The sequence below is a fragment of the Pan paniscus genome, chromosome 4 (genome assembly GCF_029289425.2).
Source record: "Pan paniscus chromosome 4, NHGRI_mPanPan1-v2.0_pri, whole genome shotgun sequence".
NCBI lineage: Eukaryota > Metazoa > Chordata > Mammalia > Primates > Hominidae > Pan > Pan paniscus.
In genome coordinates, this window is record NC_073253.2 from 6883170 (window position 1) to 6903466 (window position 20297).

The 20297-nt window shown below is 42.5% G+C and overlaps 1 protein-coding gene across 2 annotated transcripts in view; it reads left to right on the top strand.

The window, feature by feature from the left end:
• The window catches only part of SRD5A1 (steroid 5 alpha-reductase 1), a 35248-nt gene that overhangs the window by 2197 nt on the left and 12754 nt on the right, over positions 1–20297 (top strand). Inside the window, exons 2-3 of one of the 2 annotated variants that reach the window (XM_003807966.5) lie at positions 15232–15398; positions 19547–19648. In XM_003807966.5, the coding sequence (XP_003808014.1) occupies positions 15232–15398; positions 19547–19648 (269 nt within the window). The remainder of the gene's footprint in view (positions 1–15231; positions 15399–19546; positions 19649–20297) is intronic. The other variant, XM_024928772.4, reaches the window with a different exon arrangement.

Below are 20297 nucleotides of genomic sequence, written 5' to 3' on the forward strand. Positions count from 1 at the left end.
AATTTAGAGCAAAGGCAACTCCCTAGAATGCTTGCATGGTGCTGGCGCATCTGAGTGCTCAGTACACAATACCTAGCACTATTTTGCATTGCTGTGAATGCACATCCAGACATGTACTCTGTGTGTCATTCATGTGCACTGCTGCCAGCCTCATGTGCCAGCAAAACTGTGTTGTTGGAAATCAAGGGAACACTTTACAAAGTTTTGCCTGACATCCCAAGTGGAAGCTTTTTAACTTGAGACATCATGTTTCATTGTACCTACATTCACTCAAGCAGAAAAATGAATGCAGCCTCCCAAAGGGCCAGAGTCACCTTGAATGATAGAACTTGAACAGCTCATTCATACAGAGTAGAACACGGAGGCACAGCATGCTGCTGTCTTCCCTGAGGCTGTTGGATAAGGAGCTGCTGGGATGAAAGCCCACTTCCTATACTAATAGTTTAAAAGCTGCTCCAAGAGGATTGACTGGGTCAGGGATAGTTTTTTTTTTTTAATTGCTAGGCTATTTTTTTTTTTTTTGAGTTGTACATGTTATTGTGTACATAGTCTATGTGGTTTGGGGACATTTACGTTTTCCAAATAGAAAAGATAAACATTTTCCATTCTACCCAAGCAACTAATTTATTAAACAGTCACTTGATCTAAGTCATGAGCACTTGGAAGAGAACCAGAGTGGAAACAGCATTTAGCACTGAACACAAACCATCCCAGCAGCCCCTGGAAGCGTCCTGGAGCCCTTTATTTGCACAGGGCCCTGCAGAGAACGGAGAACACCACACCCGGTGAGAGGAGGCTGTGGGTACAAGGATGACTCTTATGAAAGGCAGGAGAAAAGCGAGCCTGAGGAGGCGCTGGCCAGGCAGAGCCAGTAGCACCTTACACAACCTGACAGGTGTGCACACAGGCCCTGTGCTGACCTGTGAGGTTTCGCTGGAGTGAGGTTGGGCCCTGCCTTGGGGAGCTAGAGCCTCTTTTGGGAGTGGCAAGGACCAGAGCCAGGTCCAGGGACTTTCCACAGTCCATGAGGCCTGAAGGCAGCAGCAGAGCTACAGATCTTCCTAGAGCAACTGACAGTTCTGGGAACAATGAGTACAGGACAGTGAGGTCAAGGAGGGAGGAAAGGTGAAGGAAGGGATAGAGGGAATGGTGCGCTTTCATGTATTTATTCAGCAAACACTTAGGGAAGACTTACGTGCCAGTGAGGATTTCTGGACCGGGCGCTGTGCTGGGGATATAGTGACAAGACATTCCCTTTGAGTTGAGGAGTAAAAGACAGGTTATGGAGAATCTATGGGGTCTTTTGGACACAAACACCAGGGAGGGAAGGACAGGCTGCCTGGAAGGGGACAAGGCTGGGGTGGGGGGATAGCCGTGACGCAGGACGAGCTGTGGTCCTAACCAGTTCCCCCAGGAGGGCAAAGGACATTTTCAGTTTTTTAGGCTGGGCGCAGTGGCTCATGCCTGTAATCCCAGCACGCTGGGAGGCCGAGGAAGGTGGATCACACGAGGTCAGGAGTTCAAGACCGTCCTGACCAACATGCTGAAACCCTGTCTCTACTAAAAATACAAAATTTAGCTGGGTGTGGTGGCGCATGCCTGTAATCCCAGCTACTTGGGAGGCTGAGGCAGGAGAATCGCTTGAACCCAGAGGTGGAGGTGCAGTCCAGCCTGGGCAACAAGCGCTAAACTCCATCTTAAAAAGAAGTCATAGCGTTTTTTGGAGCAGACCAATTCATGAATCAGCACCAAACCACAAGCAGTATGAGCTCCACCTAGAAGGTGTGTGGGAAAGCGATTTTGTAAGACGTGTTTGCACAAGCAAGACAAAGGAAGCATTTGATTGGTCAGAGTGGAAAGTTCCGGAGGTTAGTGGGTGGTTTCTGCTTGGCACAATCTCTCATTAGAAGTCACTTGGCAGTTTCTGATTGCTTTAAGTTTCCTTCCACTGTTGGGTTTCCATGTGCTTATGTAAGACACAAGACACCATCTCAGCCTAATGGCCTTCTAATTAATTTGTTTTCATAAGGGCATACTGAATCCTTGGCCCTTGCCTCATAGATTGGAATAATCTGAGAAAAGAAAAACTTCTATTCAAAAGTGTAGGATGATGAAAAGTGAAATAATGATAGCCAAGCACTTATTTTAAGCATGCTTTGTTGGCAGCTGTGCAATTTGGCCATCATTTCAAAAGTCTTTTACAGAAGGAAAGGCTAGGCGAAAGGAACAGACCCAAATCTAGGAAGTGCCATAGATTTCAATGGTCTCAAGTTGTTAGGGGAAAAAAGCAATAAAGTCGATCATTAAAATTAACCACTCTCAGTTTTAAACATTTAAAAATTATTAAATCCACCATGGCCTAAATTACTCCCATATAACCAAATTCTCTATTTCATTGTTCCCAAACTTGGGGGTACAACATTATAGGTTGTCCTGAAAGATGACGTCCAGTTGCTTTGAGAGTCAAATCATTTGCTGAATAAATGCCTTGTTGTTATAAGTAAACCAAGGGATTATTATTCCAGTTTGTTGGGAAAATATTTCAAGACATACTTCTTTAGTTCCCTATGTGAATTAAACAGGCATAGAACTTGCTTGCAAGACGACAAAACCCAAACATCTTACTTTAAACGCTTTAAAGAATAGTCATTCCAAGTAGTTGCTTGCATTTTCATCCTCTGGAATGCATACTGTGCTATACTTTGAGTCTTTCCCCTTTGGAGCAGATCCCATCGAGCATATGAGTATGAACAGTTATTTACCAGTTACTTGGGCTTATACTGTATGGGTAATTCTGCCGGTTTGAATAGCTGGAGAAATCACTCAAGTGCTGCTTAGGAGCAGATGTTTGAGAAGCTCGGAGTTCTCAGTGCCCTTGTGTGGGTGCCACCCCACAGCCCTCGCGGACAGTAAGAATGGAGATGGAGGCAGCCCCGATGATTTTGTTCTTTTCAATAATCCATTTTTCTTCCTGGGTGCTTATAGGGCACTTTCTTTTTCCTTAGATGGATAATCTGTGTTTGCTTGTTTATTAATTTTGCCTGATTTTCTCCAAGCCTTTTTAGGAAATTGAATTTAGCCCAGGAAATTGAATTTTTCCATGTCTCTCATTCTGTCTGTTCTGAATGTTAGGTGCCAGGACTTAAGATACTTGTCAATATTGTATGTGAACAAACTTACAGGTGAAATACATGCTTGTTGTAGAAAACTTAGAAAATAATTCAAGGAAAGAAAGAAAAGTTGCCTGTAATTTCATCTTAGAGATAAAACTGACGATATTGTGGTATTATCTTTTTCCCATATCTTTCATTGTTTTTAATAAGTGTTTTTCTAAGCAGTAGAGATACACACATACAAACACATACAACATCTTGTAACCTACTTTTAGCAGTTGGTAAGTATTTCTTCTGACTTAATAGAAACACTTAATGAAAATGACTGACAGTGAGGATTTCATATGCTTGGGCCAGACATTCCCATGTCTCAACAGGTCCTCATGGTGTGGTGGCTGGAGCACCTGGGAAAAGGGACATTGCCAGCCAGTCCTGCCACTGTGATGTTCTCTGGCCATGTCACCATATTCCTGTGAGCTTCCACGTTCTGATCTGTAAAATAGGGATAATAGTCACAGTTTTGCAGTGTAAAAAAAGGGCATTTAGTATAGGATTAGGAATTATTAGAAACACTTTGATAAGGAACTATAAGATGCACTTTTATATTATATCTAAGCTTGTAAACTCAACCAAAAGGCAACTGCAAATCATCCTGGCCATTAAAGCACCAAATAAATTCTGGCTCATTAATACTCTCAGTTCAGCTCCATCACCAAACATGTCTCCCATTCCTGGTGGCCTCACAGACACCAAGGTTTGCAGTTTTCATGGGTTATAAAAACAACTTGATGAAAAGCAAGTCTTATTCTTTTTTTTTTTTTTCAATTGAGATGGGGTCTCCCAGTGTTGCCTGGGCTGGTCTCGGAACTCCTGGGCTCAAACAGTCCTCCTTCCTTGGCCTCCCAAAGTGGTGGGATTACCACCACACCAGGCCAAAGCCTTGTTCTTTGCCTGGAAAGAAATAAGATAAAATAGGAAAATTGTAACATGACAGAGAATGAAGTGTCAGATTTAATCTTACATTTACTCTGATTAATCAGCAAACAGAATCTCTGTGTAGCTTCCCAGACCTGACTGTTTTGTATTCGTTAGCTTGTAATCAGAACAGAAAACAGATATATGACACATTACTTAATGTCCTTTTTAATCCAAGTGCTTCATAGTTTCTCTTAAAAATGGTTTCCATCTTAAGGGACTGTCACCTTCTTGTTCAATCCTTTATTTTCTCAAAGAGAGGGAATAGTTGTTTCCCATTGTTCCTCTATGGAAGGGTGATTTTGGGTGCGAATGGGATGGTGTAGGAGAAGGGGCTGTGAGTGCCCATGCCTGTCCTAACTGGGGTAGTCTGGGCCGCAGACTGATGTGCTGTGAGTAATTTATGTCCAGGCAGGTGCACCCACCTTCCTTGCTATCTGAAATTGGCCCCATGGCCCTAAGTAGGACCCTGTCATTTATGCCTGGGGTCCGCTGCACTCTCTCAAGTGCTGTCTTCCCTCTAGAGTCTAAACAAAGACTCAGGTAAAAGCCATGCCCAGACACCTTCTTCCCGACCCCACCCCACGCGAGTTCCAAATTGGCCACAGTCAAAGGAAAATCTTCGCCGACAACAATGGATTTCCAAGGAAATAAACTGAGTAAAGCTAAAGGGAATGGCCCGCAAGAAGAAAAGCCTTCCAGGAGATGCTGAGAGGGGCAGAGCGCTTCCTTGGAGCAGAGTGCCTAGGTCCAAGTCAGAGCTCTCTAGAGGGAGGGAAGTCAGGAAGAAGATCTCACCTTCTCCTAGCAGCTGGAGGCAGAGGCAGCATTCCCCTCCTCTCCCCTGTCCACCACTCTGTTGACTTCAGCGGTTTTATGACAGGCCTATAGGCATCAGAGTTACTGGTGTCCCCTTCCAGGGCAGGAATCAGAGAACACCAGAAGAGACTGGTGTCGATCTTTGTAAGGCTCGGTTTCCAGTCCTTGCAGTTCTCAGACATTCACATGAGACAAAAAAGAGGGACAAATCTTATCCTGAGGTTCTTTGTGAATGTCTTATCCAGGGCATGTGCTACAGCAGAAGTCATTCAAAAATGCAGCTACGCAGAAGCACGTCCTCACTCCCAGAGCACGGCCAAACCTAGACCGCAGCAGCTGCAGCCATGTAGCACCAGTGCCCTGAGCAAGTTGATGTCAAGTTGATGTCTCCAAAATATAACACACTTGTGCTAATTCAGACTAATTGTCAGCAGGCTTTTCTGGAAAGAGCCAGGTAGTGCATATCTTAGGCTTTGTGGGCCAAGATACTGGGTAGGTATTTATGATGAGAGAAAACACATTTTCACAAAAGTTTCAGTGGTAAATTCAAAATATATTATCTTAGTGCATTTTTTGTAATATATGTCTAATGAGAAGAATAGAATTCTTTCCTTGGTGAGGGATAACATTTCACTTATTGGGATTCAAAGTTAGTGTTTCCTATTATCAACATCTATTGTAAATGTTCCTCTCTTAGTGTTGATCTGTCATGAGATTTTACGTATTTTATCTCTATAAATGGAAGCGTTGACATCAGTCCACATGTATATGATTTTAATTGAGCATGATCATCACTTGGAAGGCACTCATGGAATCCTGTTAGATTCTTCTCTTGATCTTTGCCTTTCCATATGGTATTACGTTACAGATTCATATCTTCCTATGGAAGATTAGATGGCAACTCTTCCACTGCACAGCTAAATGGATTTTGAAATATGGAAATCCAGGTTCACAAACACACTGTATTTAAACTTAGAATTTATATCCACTGCAAACTTATGTGAGCATGGAGAGCTCACTTCTTTTAATTTTAATAGCATGGAAAGTACAGAACTCAGTTTGATATGACTTGTGATTGGAACAATGTCAGTTGTCATCAAAATGACTTTAACACAGTATGAGTTTTGCACATGAGTGCTGTTTTGCCTTGCAGCTTTAGGTTGAATTTATTATCAAGTCTGCAGTAAAAGCTACTTAAGCCCTTCAGAACTCAATAATGGTGTTGAGGGCAGTTCTTGCTCAGAAAAGTTTCAGTCTCAGCTCTGAGCTCAAAATAATGTGATGAAAGTTTATTAAGCCATCAAACTGGTGTATTTACGTGGGACAAATCGGCATAGTCAGCTTATTTGTGACAAAAAGTTAGAGAACTGATGATGGTTGAGTCCATGAGAGGGATTGTCATTCGCTGTTGACACTATGGGCTTAATCACACACAATAGATTTTCTGCAAAAGACCTGCTGATACAAAGAATAGCATGAAACACCTTACATTTTTACAAGCTTTGTAAGTTTGTAATTTGTTTGTTTGTTTGTTTTTTTGTCCCATACATTTTTATCACCATCATTTGCAACAGCTTAGCAGATTCCACTTTGGATTCTACTAAATTCGTGTTTTCTCAACATCTTTGAAAATATTCTCACCGGTAGTTGTTCTACACAGACTATCTAAAGAGCCTAACCCTTCATTCACTTCAGCCTTGACGTGAACGCCTCAAATAAACAACTGAGCCATATCAGTAACATCCGTAGACTCACCCAAAGCCGACAAAGACTGCTCATCATCTGCCTTGCTTTTTTTTTTTTTAATTATTATTTTGAGACAGGATCTCACTCTGTCACCCAAGCTGGAGTGCAGCGGCATGATCCTCAGCTCATTGCAGCCTCCACCTCCCAGGCTCCGATGATCCTCCCACCTCAGTCTCCCAAGTAGCTAGGACTACAGGCATGTACCACCACACCCAGCTAATTTTCATATTTTTTGTACAGAGGGGGTTTCGCCATGTTGCCCAGGCTAGTCACAGCCATCTACCTGCCTTGGCCTCCCGAAGTGCTGGGATTACAGGCATGAGCCACTGCATCTGGTCCTGCCTTGCTTAAATAGACTGTTGAGGGTGCTCCCAGTGTCCTTAACTCCTCTAGCAAGTGTTCTCCCCAAAAGGCTAATTGTGAGAAACAAGTGTGTATTCTCTGGACACGCCTCTTTGGTTGCTGCTGTTGATTAACTCACCATTGATGTGCAGCTTTCCTTGCTTCACTAACCAGTGAGCCGCCTGATAACCTACTTTGGTTGCAGCCTCATTTTCCTTTGTTTTGTGAAGAAATCCTGCTGCCTTGGCCTCCGTGCCTTAAATGTTCTAGTTTTTCTGACCAGTGCTTATCTGTGAGTTGGGAATAGGCTGATGAGTGCAGAGTCTGATAATATTATCTTCTATTATATTCTTTTGACACAGTTCTAGTGTCATTGCCAGCTGACGTTTTTCAGGTCAGAATTCAACCCACAACTTAGAAGAAAATTGGGAGAAATGGATCAAGGTTCGCTGGATGTGATTCTCATATGCCAGAGGGAACGTCCACCACATACGCAGAATGTTTCCTGGGAGTTGCTTCTCTCACACTGCATTTGTCCATTGTTTAAATGGGTGACATCCAATGCAGAAGTGTCTTAAGCCATTTTCAATTCTGTGTATTTCAAGCTTGCTAATATTTTCCCTTCCTGTTTTTCACCTTGCCTTCCTGTTATCCAGTATTGAATTTAGGATGGATTTTTTTCAGGTCCAGAGGCCCGACCTCTTATGAACCGAGTCCTTTCTATTTTAATAGACATCTTTCTAAACCAAATCTAGGCCTTATATTCCCCTTTTATGTCTTGCTCTTTTTTTCTGTATTTCCTCAAACTTAGAATTTGAACACTTTCTCACCTCTATCCTGCAGTTTGCCTAGTGGGAAATAACTTGAGGCCGTAACTGTCAGGGAAGTTTTCTCTCAACTTTCTCATACCGGTGTCCCTTTTGCTCTTTGCCGCATTGAGAATCTCCTAAGCTGACTTCAGAAGTGGGCTGCTTGCTCTTGGTACTTCTCAGCTTGGTACACTGAGGGGTAGAGTGAGAGCCACTCTGTCTTCTGCCATTAATTCTGTCCATCCGGGTCTAACACAAGGCCTCCTGTTCTGGTTGACAAATGGGCCGAGGCAGGAAGGATGTCTGATCACAAGTCAAGATTGCCTCCTGTTTTTAAGGGAGCCTATGACAGTCCAAGAAGCCCACACTTACCTCTGTCAAAACCAAATTCTGCTTGTTCCACAGGAAATGTTGGTATGCAAGCACTTGCAGTGTGCCTACATCCCAAATGCTAGCCCATGGTACCCATTGTCTGCCTGGATCTGAATCATGATTCCAAGACGCAGAGAGAAATTGCTGGGATTCATTGTTCTTATTCATTGCTTGGCAACACTACAGCTTCCAGGAGAATACCCACCTCACTGATGACACAACATCTGAATGCACACTTACTGGCCAACACGTGCTTTGCTGTAAATCAGTATGAAGTCTTCCTAGGGGTCCTGGCCTGAATGAGATGAGAACCTTGGAGGCTGCTTTTGACTCATGTGAATGTCTTCCCCAGGAGTTAAGTGGGAGTGCTAGGGAGAGAGTGGCTTGAGGATGCACAGCCAGCATGACACTACTATTATGTGATTACTGTCAACGTTCATAACCATAACTAATGACTAATTATGACTTTACCCTGGCGCAAATGGTCAGAATGGAAACAAATAACAAGCTTTACAGTTTTTCCTGCTCTATTAAGGTATAATTTACAAATAATGAAATTCACCCATTTTAAGTCTGTAATTTGGGCTGGTCACGGTGGCTCAGTCCTGTAATCCCAACACTTTGGGAGGTAGAGGCGGGTGGATCACCTGAGGTCAGGAGTTCGAGAACAGCCTGACCAACATGGAGAAACCCCGTCTCTACTAAAAATACAAAATTAGCTGGGTGTGGTAACACATGCCTGTAATCCCAGCTACTCGGGAGGCTGAGGCAGGAGAATCGCTTCAACCCGGGAGGTGGAGGTTGCGGTGAGCCGAGATCACGCCACTGCACTCCAGCCTGGACCACAAGAGCGAAACTCCATCTCAAAAAAAAAAAAAAGTCTGTAGCTTGATGAATTTTGGTGATTGCATATAGTTGTGTAATCATCACCGCAAATCAAGAGGTAGAACAGTTGTATTCCTCTAAAAAGCTCCCTTTGTGTCTTTGCAGCCAGTCTCCACCCTGACTCTATTTTTGCCTTGTCTGGATTTCATAAGTCTAAATTCAGTTTCACAATCTATTTTTTTTTATTTTTTTTTATTATTATACTTGAAGTTCTAGGGTATATGTGCAGAACGTGCAGGTTTGTTACATAGGTATACACATGCCATGGTGGTTTGCTGCACCCATTAACCCGTGATCTGCATTAGGTATTTCTCCTAATGCTGTCCTTCCCCCGATCCCCCACCCCACAACAGGCCCCAGTGTGTGATGTTCCCCTCCCTGTGTCCATGTGTTCTCATTGTTCAACTCCCACTTATGAGTGAAAACATGCAGTATTTTGTTTTCTGTTCTTGTGTTAGTTTGCTGAGAATGATAGTTTCCAGCATCATCCATGTCCCTGCAAAGGATATGAACTCATCCTTTTTTATGGATGCATAGTATTCCATGGTGTATATGTGCCACATTTTCTTTATCCAGACTATCATTGATGGGCATTTGTGTTGGTTCCAAGTCTTTGCTATTGTGAACAGTGCCACAATAAATATATGTGTACATGTGTCTTTATGGTAGAATGATTTATAATCCTTTGGGTATATATCCAGTAATGGGATTGCTGGGGCAAATGGTATTTCTAGTTCTAGATCCTTGAGGAATTTGGTTGGTAGGCTATTAATTACTGCCTCAATTTCAGAATTTGTTATTGGTGTATTCAGGGATTCGACTTCTTCCTGGTTTAATCTTGGGAGGGTGTATGTGTCCAGGAATTTATTTATTTCTTCTAGATTTTTCTAGTTTATTTGCATAGAGGTGTTTATAGTATTCTCTGATGGTAGTTTGTATTTCTGTGGGACCGGTGGTGATATCCTCTTTATCATTTTTTATTGCGTCTATTTGATTCTTCTCTCTTTTCTTCTTTATTAGTCTGGCTAGCAGTCTATCTATTTTGTTGATCTTTTCAAAAAACCAGCTCCTAGATTCATTGATTTTTTTGAAGGGTTTTTCGTGTCTGTCTCTCCTTCAGTTCTGCTCTGATCTTAGTTATTTCTTATCTTCTGTTAGCTTTTGAATTTGTTTGTTCTTGCTTCTCTAGTTCTTTTAATTGTGTGTTAGGGTGTCGATTTTAGATCTTTCCTGCTTTCTCTTGCGGGCATTTAGTGCTATAAATTTCCCTCTACACACTGCTTTAAATGTGTCCCAAAGATTCTGGTGTGTTGTATCTTTGTTCTTATTGGTTTTAAAGAACATCTTTATTTCTGCTTTCATTTTGTTATTTATCCAGTAGTCATTCAGGAGCAGGTTGTTCAGTTTCCATGTAGTTGTGTGGTTTTGAGTGATTTTCTTAATCTTGAGTTCTAATTTGATTGCACTGTGATATAAGAGACTGTTTGTTATGATTTCCATTCTTTTGCATTTGTTGAGGAGTGTTTTACTTCCAACTATGTGGTCAATTTTAGAATAAGTGTGATGTGGTGCTGAGAAGAATGTATATTCTGTTGATTTGGGGTGGAGAGTTCTGTAGATGTCTACTAGGTCCGCTTGATCCAGAGCTGAGTTCAAGTCCTGGATATCCTTGTTAATTTTCTGTCTCATTGATCTGTCTAATATTGACAGTGGGGTGTTAAAGTCTCCCACTATTATTGTGTGGGAGTCTAAGTCTCTTTGTAGGTCTTTAAGAACTTGCTTTATGAATCTGGGTGCTCCTGTATTGGGTGCATATATATCTAGGATAGTTACCTCTGCTTGTTGCATTGATCTCTTTACCATTATGCCCTTCTTTGTCTCTTTTGACCTTTTTGGTTTAAAATCTGTTTTCTCAGAGACTAGGATTGCAACCCCTGCTTTTTGCTTTCCATTTGCTTGGTAAATATTCCTCCATCCCTTTATTTTGAGCCTATGTGTGTCTTTGCACATGAGATGGGTCTCCTGAATACAGCACACCGATGGGTCTTGTCTCTTTATCCAATTTGCCAGTCTGTGTCTTTTAATTGGGGCATTTAGCCTGTTTACATTTAAGGTTAGTATTGTTATCTGTGAATCTGATCCTTTCATTATGATGCTAGCTGGTTATTTTGCCCGTTAGTTTATGCAATTTCTTCATAGTGTCGATGATCTTTACAATTTGGTATATTTTTGCAGTGGCTGGTACCGGTTGTTCCTTTCCATGTTTAGTGCTTCCTTCAGGAGCTCTTGTAAGGCAGTCCTCATGGTGACAAAATCTCTCAGCATTTGCTTGTCTGTAAATGATTTTATTTCTCCTTCACTTATGAAGCTTAGTTTGGCTGGATATGAAATTCCAGATATGAAAGAAAAGAAAATTCTTTTCTTTCAGAATGTTGAATATTAGCCCCCACTCTCTTCTGGCTTGTAGGGAAGCCAAGAGATCTGCTGTTAGTCTGATGGGCTTCCCTTTATGGGTAACCAGCCCTTTCTCTCTGGCTGCCCTTAACATTTTTTCCTTCATTTCAACCTTGGTGAATCTGACAATTATGTGTCTTGGGGTTGCTCTCCTCGAGGAGTATCTTTGTGGTGTTCTTTGTATTTCCTGAATTTGAATGTTGGCCTGCCTTGCTAGGTTGGGGAAGTTCTCCTGGATAATATCCTGAAGAGTGTTTTCCAACTTGGTTCCATTCTCCCCGTCACTTTCAGGTACAAGAGTCAAACGTAGATTTGGTCTTTTCACATAGTCCCATATTTCTTGGAGGCTTTGTTTCTTTTCACTCTAAGTCTTCTCCCTTTATTTCATTGAGTTGATCTTCAATGACTGATATCCTTTTGCCACTTGATTGATTTGGCTATTGATACTTGTGTATGCTTCACGAAGTTCTTGTGCTGTGTTTTTCAGCTGCATCAGGTCATTTATGTTCTTCTCTAAGCAGGTTATTCTAGTTAGCAATTCCTCTAACCTTTTTTCCAGGTTCTTATCTTCCTTGCATTGGGTTAGAACATGCTCCTTTGGCTCAGAGGAGTTTGTTATTACCCACCTTCTGAAGCCTACTTCTGTCAATTCGTCAAACTAATTCTCTATCCAGTTTTGTTCCCTTGCTGGCAAGGAGTTGTGATCCTTTGGAGGAGAAGAGGCATTCTGGCTTTTTGAATTTTCAGCCTTTTTGCACTGGTTTTTCCCCATCTTTGTGGATTTATCTGCCGTTGGTCTTTGATGTTGGTGATATCGATACTATTTTTTTTCTGTTTGTTAGTTTTCCTTCTAACAGGCCCCTCTGCTGCAGGTCTGCCTGAGTTTGCTGGAGGTCCGCTCCAGACCCTGTTTGCCTGGGTATCACCAGTGGAGGCTGCAGAACAACAAACATTGCTGCCTGTTCCTACCTCTGGAAGCTTCATCCCAGAGGGGCACCCGCCAGATGCCAGCCAGAGCTCTCCAGTATGAGGTGTCTGTCGGCCCCTACTGGGAGGAGTCTTCCAGTGTGGATACACAGGGGGTCAGGGACCCACTTGAGGAGGTTGTCCCTTATCAGAGCTCGAACTGTGTGCTGGGAGAACCGCTGCTCTCTTCAGAGCTGTCAGGCAGAGACTGCTGACGTCTGCTGAAGCTGCGCCCAGAGCCACCCCCTCCCCCAGGTGCTCTGTCCCAGGGAGCTGCGGTTGGCTCTGCCCAGTTCGAACTTCCTGGGGCTTTGTTTACACTATGAGGGTAAAACTGTCTACTTAAGCCTCAGCAGTGGTGGATGCCCCTCCCCCCCACCAAGCTCTAGCATCCCAGGTCAACCTCAAACTGCTCTGGAGCAGCGAGAATTTCAAGCCAGTGGATCTTAGCTTTCTGGGCTCCATCGGCATGGGACCCACTGAGCCAGGCACTGGAGAGAATGGTCTGCTGGTTGCGAAGACTATGGGAAAAGCGCAGTGTCTGGGCCAGAATGCACCGTTCCTCCTGGTACAGTCTCTCATGGCTTCCCTTGGCTAGGAAAGGGAAATCCCTTGACCCCTTGCACTTCCTGGGTGAGGCGATGCCCCACCCTGCTTTGGCTCACCCTCCATGGGCTGCACCCACTGTCCAACCAGTCCCAGTGAGATAAGCCAGTTACCTCAGTTGGAAATGCAGGAATCACCCACCTTCTGTGTCGATCTCGCTGGGAGCTGCAAGACCGGAGCTGTTCCTATTCAGCCATCTTGCCTGCCCACCCTTCACAATCTATTAATATATAGAGAGCAGTAATATTGCCCAAAAAGGGAAAGTTAATCTTTGTGGTTAATCCTCTCCCCTGAGTCTCATTTTGCCTTTTCTAGAATTTCATAAGTCTAAATTGGATTTATTTCATTGGTAACAGTGCTATTCATGTTGTCTTTCTTTCTTCTCGGGTCAGTTTTGGTCATCTGTGTCTTTCAAGGACTTTGTCTATTTCATCAAGTTGTTAAATTTATTGGTATAAGATTGTTCATAATAGTTCCTTATTATCTGGGTGGATCACGTGAGCCCAGGAGTTCAAGACCAGAACTAGAGATCAGACATAGAGAGACCCTGTCTCTACAAAAAAAAGTTTTTAAATTAACCAGGTGTGGTGGTGTGTGCCTGAGGTCCCAGCTACTCAGGAAGCTGAGGCAGGAGGATCACTTGAGCCTAGGATGTTGAGGCTGCAGTAAGCCATGATTGCCCCACTGCACTCTAGCCTGAGTGACAGACCAAGACCCTGTCTTGAAAAAAAAAAAAAGAGTTCCTTATTATCCTCTTAAGGTCTGTAGGATATGTAGTGATGTCCCCTCTTTCAATGTGTTATACACTTATATTAAAAAGAAAATTCAAACAGAGAATAACATTTTGCATTCTCTTTATAATTTTCTAATTTCTTGTCCTTTCATTTCAACTCCTTAAACCTTTAGTAAAATGCACCTAAGCCAGTGTGGTACAACAGAACATGATCTTTCTTTTTTTTTTTTTAATTATACTTTAAGTTTTAGGGTACATGTGCACATTGTGCAGGTTAGTTACGTATGTATACATGTGCCATGCTGGTGTGCTGCACCCACTAACTCGTCATCTAGCATTAGGTATATCTCCCAATGCTATCCCTCCCCCCTCCCCCCACCCCACAACAGCCCCAGAGTGTGATGTTCCCCTTCCTGTGTCCATGTGATCTCATTGTTCAATTCCCACCTATGAGTGAGAATATGCGGTGTTTGGTTTTTTGTTCTTGGGATAGTTTACTGAGAATGAACATGATCTTTCAATTGCCCCGATTTACATTTAAGCTCAGCCACTCACTAGCGTGTGGCCTTGAGCAACTTACTTTACCACTCTGAGTCTTAATTTTATCCTCTATCAAATGTGGATAAGAGTGCCTCTGCCTGGTTAGCTGAGCTGGGGGCAAGGAGTCGCTGGGGGAATTGGGGGTGGGGCCAGCAGGTGAAAGTGCTCAGTGAATGGAAGCCATTGCAATGGTGATGGATGATGTGATGATGTGTTCCAAATCTTATTACTTAGACTAGGACTAGTTAATGGTTTTAGGATAGTGGAAATCTTGAGAGCCTCTTGAAGCCCCTAGTTTTCTCAAATTCAGTGTATTCTGTTTTATATTGCATGTAAGTAGAATCTGGAGTTTGTACACTGTGGTAAACATGATTGAAACGTGGTAATGCTTTATTGAAAAATCTGCTTTTTGGCTGGATACAGTGGCTCACGCCTATAATCCCAACATTTTGGGACGACAAGGCAGGAAGATCACTTGAGGCTGAAGTTTGAGACCAGCCTGAGCAACAGATTGAGACTTGGTCTCTACAAAATAATAATAATAATAAGTGTGGTGGCACATGCTTGTAGTCCCAGCTACTCGAGAGGCTGGGACAGGAAGATCGCTTAAGCCCTGGAGCTCAAGGCCGCAGTGAGCCATGATCAAGCCACTGTACTGCAGCCTGGGCAACACAGCAAGAACTTGTCTCAAAAAATAAAATTAAAATCAAAATCCACTTTTAGCTTAGATATAATAAATTAGTATAAATGTTACTGAGGATGACATTTGTACAAGAAAGTAAGATTTAAAACCCAAATCATTTAAGATAGGATTACGGAAATGATTATCTTTAATTTTTTAAAAAATTGTGCCTGTTTCTTATTTCCTAAGGTGCTTAATTTACCCATTTCTGATGCGAGGAGGAAAGCCTATGCCACTGTTGGCGTGTACAATGGCGATTATGTTCTGTACCTGTAACGGCTATTTGCAAAGCAGATACTTGAGCCATTGTGCAGTGTATGCTGATGACTGGGTAACAGATCCCCGTTTTTTAATAGGTGAGTGTCCACAGCAGTGAACTCCGCCTTGTTCACATCATTGCTTTTATGTTGATGTCCCAGTGGTTTCTAATGAGAAAGTCCAAGCTTCCTGTGAGAACAAAGACAACAGAGAAAGCAGCAGCACCCCGGAGTCCCCATGGGAGAGCCCAGCTGTCTCAGCACAGCTGGGGGCAGGGAGGTGACGCAGGTGCTGGGCACCTTCCCCCGCACGGGCAGGCGCTGAAGCACAGGTGCCTGGTCAAGCCAAGAACCCAAAAATAGCAGTGGGCTGTAGCAGAATGAGCAGGGACTAAAGATTGAGACCCTTTGGCCACTCACTGACCACATAATCTCCTGCGGTTCCTTCCGTGACATGAGGAAAACCCAGACTGGGTTAGCTTCCTACAGTGCAGCTTCTGTGATTCTATGAACTTGAATCAACTTTTAGGTTTATGAAGTTGTTGAATTTTTTTATTTGTGTCAGTTAATGTGAATTAATGTACATTTTCAACCTCTAATTATAACTTTTTAAGTTCTAAGCAAAAATGAAAATAAAACAGCCATCAAAAATATTTGCAAGAGCATTAAAAATTAACACTCTGGCTGGGTGCAGTGGCTCACACTGTAATCCTAGCACTTTGGGAGGCTGAGGTGGGCAGATGACTTGAATCCAGGAGTTCAAGACCAGCCTGGGCAACATGGCGAAACTCCAGCTCTACAAAAAATACAAAAACGTAGCTGGGCATGGTGACACGCACCGTGGTCCCAGCTTACTCAGAGGCACTGAGGTGGGAGGATCACCTGAGGCCAGGAGATCAAGGCTGCAGTGAGCCATGATTGTGCCACTGCGTTCCAGCCTGGGTGACAGAGTGAGACTCTGTCTCAAAAAAAAAAAAAAAAAAAAAACTCAGGGATCTTATATATAAGAAAGGTTCTTCTATATATTTGTTTAGTCTATCCTAGCATTTAGATATTAAACCATACTGAGGTGGAGCTTACAATGGTAGCATGCTAAAAGTCTGAAGTCAGTCTGTCAGATTTGCAAACTACCCTGCAGTGCTTCACCTTAAGCTACATAAAGTGACCTTACATTGCATTGTGCTTTTTCTCCATGTGTATTAATTTATAATCATAGAAATAAACTAACACTTGGATAGTACTTTGTTGCTGAGAGATCCCTTTCACATTTCTCAGCCATGTTTTTTGTTGGTGAATTAGAATTTTATTCCAAGGTTTCATCATACCTGAGGATCGTTACAGTGAGACACCTGTCCTTCCTCTACAAAAGGAGGGTTGGCTGAGAAGGCGTTTCAAGATCCTTTTCTAGCTCCAGAGTCTGTGCCTCCATGAAATGCTAGACTAAATTCTTTGGTACTAAACTGTTGTACACTACCCCCAAATATCTTCTTGGTTTACCTGCTTTTTGACTACTTTATTTTCTTCTGCCCTACCTGTCAAGAGGAAGAACAGGCTTTTGAGTTCCTGTGCAGATCACATGATTTATGCCTCCCCATGTTCTCTGAGGCAGAAAGGATGTCCCTAAGATGTGAAAGGTCAGAAGAGTTACACAGCTGGCCCAAGACATCTAGACGCAGTGAATGGCAGAGCGGTGATTTCCACCGCCTCACCAAGCTGAGCATCCGCAAGTGGTAACAAGGAATAAGAGGAAGGGGAATTTCTTTCTTTTTTTCTTTTTAACTAAAGATATGGATTTTAAATGTTTGCCAGAGAGTCTCATGGGACTCACCTCTATGATGAACAACAACAGAAGAACCCTCCTATTTAAAGTAGCTCCGCAGATGGTTCGCATCACGTAGAGGTGACTGTGAAGCTGGTCAGAGATTCCAAACACCAATCAATTGTAGACAGACCTCTTGACTTCTTTACAATTAAACAGAAGGATTTGAAAAGGAAAAAATATGCCAATTGGAAGACAATCTAGGTTACCTTTTGTGTGTTATATTTATTGCCTAGAGTTTATTGTTTTTGTGAGGAAACAGACATGAAATTACATAAATAAGTAATTATGCCTACTGTAGTTACCATGAAGTAATAAGCAAATAATAATAATAATTTTTTTTTTTGAGATAGAGTCTCTCTATCGCCCAGGCTGGAGTGCAGAGGTGCAATCTTGGCTCACTGCAACCTCTGCCTCCTGAGTTCAAGAGATTCTCCTGCCTCAGCCTCCCGAGTAGCTGGGACTATAGGTGCATGCCACTATGCCCAACTAATTTTTTTTATTTTTTTAGTAAAGACAGGGTTTCATCATGTTGGCCAGACTGGTCTTGGACTCCTGACCTCAGGTGATTCACCCGCCTCAGCCTCCCAAAGTGGTGGGATTACAGGTGGGAGCCACCGTGCCCAGCAAATTTCTAACAAAAGGTTTTTCAAACCAGCAAAAGTGGTTAATCTAAAATATTTTATAGAAAGATTTTAAGTTTTTTTTTGTTTGTTTTTTTGTTTTTTTTGAGGCAGCGTGTCATCCAGGCTGGAGTGCAGTGGCGTGATCTTGGCTCATGGCAACGTGTGCCTCCCAGGCTCAAGCAATTCTTGTGCCTCAACCTCAGAGTAGCTGGGATTACAGGCGTGCGCCATCTTACCTGGTTAATTTTTGTATTTTCAGTAGAGATGGGGTTTCACCATGTTGGCCAGCCTGGTCTTGAACCCCTGTCCTGAAGTGATCCACCCACCTTGGCCTCCCAAAGTGCTGGGATTATAGGTGTGAGCCACTATGCCCAGCCAGATTTTAAGATTCTTATAAATGGAATTAAATATTTAGCTTAGATGAACACAAGTACTAGTTTTCTTCCAATCTAAGCAATAAAGGGAGCTTGTCTCCTGGAAGAAACATAAAGTAACCATGTTATTTAGACAACATGATTCCTTTCTAGAACCTCATATTGGAAGCCAAATTACGTAGGGGTGAAATACTAAAATCCCAAAAAGGTAGCAAATCAACTATAAATGTATGGATCCAATAAATGACTTACAAAACGTATTATAAAACTTGGTATGAACTGCTTTGCTTAGGAAAAAAAAATAAAAGCTGATTACAGTGGCAAAATCAGAAGGAAGAAATCTTGAAACCCTTGCTATAGACCAGAAGGTTTTCCATGTCCTTTTTCTAACTGTGAAAAAGTATTCAATGTCACTGGTGATGACTCAAATAATAATGATGCCCCACGTGTATATTGATTTAATATTGAACTGAATGCCAGCATTAAGCAGCATCTGTCTTTCCCATTTTAAAAAAGTATATCAGAACCATCAGGTTAACCTCTTTTTATCAATATTTCTTTTATAAAACACTGTTTTGGTCTTTTGCCTTTTCTTGATGGAATTAATTGATGTGATACTAACAACTCTCCTTTAAGTGATGAAAAATCCCTGCGGATTCGTAAGAATAGGAGAGAAAACTGGGGATACCGTGGGATTCTGGGGAGAACCATGCAGGCGGCCACGGGAGACTCTTGTCAAGAACCAAGGAGGAAGGACTGACCGAGCAATGCTGATTGATGAGCCTGCAGGAATTCTGCGGTGGGGGAAACATAGATGCACATTAATTTGTTTAAATGAGGTTGTAAATAAGAGAAGAAGACCAGAGATCTACTCCTAGGAACTGCCACCCCTCAAGGGGTGACGTACAGCCAGTGGTGACAGAGCAGCACAGGAGCATCACCCCTCCTGGTTCATGTGGTGGAGATGGCAGCATTGCCTCATGCAGATTTTGTGAGAAATAAGTGGGATGCGTCTGTCTGGTGGGCTGACTCCCTGATGCTCCCTGGAAAGGAGCCGTGTGCCCAAGTCAGATTTCTGTCCATACTTGTCATCCTGAAAATGTAGATTGTGGTGAACCCTTGGAAAGGAGCCATGTGCCCAAGTCAGATTTCTGTCCATACTTGTCACCCTGAAGATGTAGATTGTGATGAACAGGTCAAAGTATTCTGAGTACATTAGATGATGTATTTGTATTATTAGAAAAACAGAGCCCTGCTTGGCATACCTGACAACAGCGCTTAATGGTTTTTACTACCAGTTATGGCTAATATGTTACACTAACAATGGTAATATGAAGGGTTGCAATAATACTGTTCAGTCAGGCTGGGGCTCATAGTGAAATTTTATGGTTTATTAGCCATAATCATCTTGCAATTTTTTTCCTTTAGGTTTTGGCTTGTGGTTAACGGGCATGTTGATAAACATCCATTCAGATCATATCCTAAGGAATCTCAGAAAACCAGGAGATACTGGATACAAAATACCAAGGGGTACGTACAGAAAGTGAAGAATTTCTGTGAAAGTTGCTTGCCGTGGTGCCTGGCTATTTTAGTGTTGCCAGCTCTAAGAAGTAGTAGCGTAGTAGTTATTAGCTGCAAGTTTTCAGTGTAAGTCATCATCATTAATAACAAGTGCTATTGTTATTGTCTTATTAGAATAACAAAAGACCCAAATCTAGCTAACTGAACAGTTATTAAACAAAGCAGAAACTCCAGTTATATCTGTGCTTGGGAAGAGAGGATGAGGAAGAATTTATGATTGACGAGGAGTGTCTGACACTTTTGTTTCTAGCAGTATAATGGAATAGATACTTTGACCCTCCTCTGAAAACAGTTTAAAACATTGGAATATTTTGAAAATCTTCTTAAACGCATCAGTATACTATCAAGAAAGGAACTAATCATCAGAGGACAAGATCTAGGTGAATGGTGGAATCTGGAGCATGTCTTTTGAGAATTTGTGATGAGGCGCCGACCACCATGCTGGTTTGTAACCCAGATTCGCACTACTTGTATAGTATGAAAAATCTCAAGCCGTAAATTAATTTCCGTGGCCTGGGGTAGTGGTGGACTCTCCTGGCCAGGAAAAGCCCAGATCCCCAAGGGGATCTGCATTCAACCTGAGTCTCAAAGAACCCAA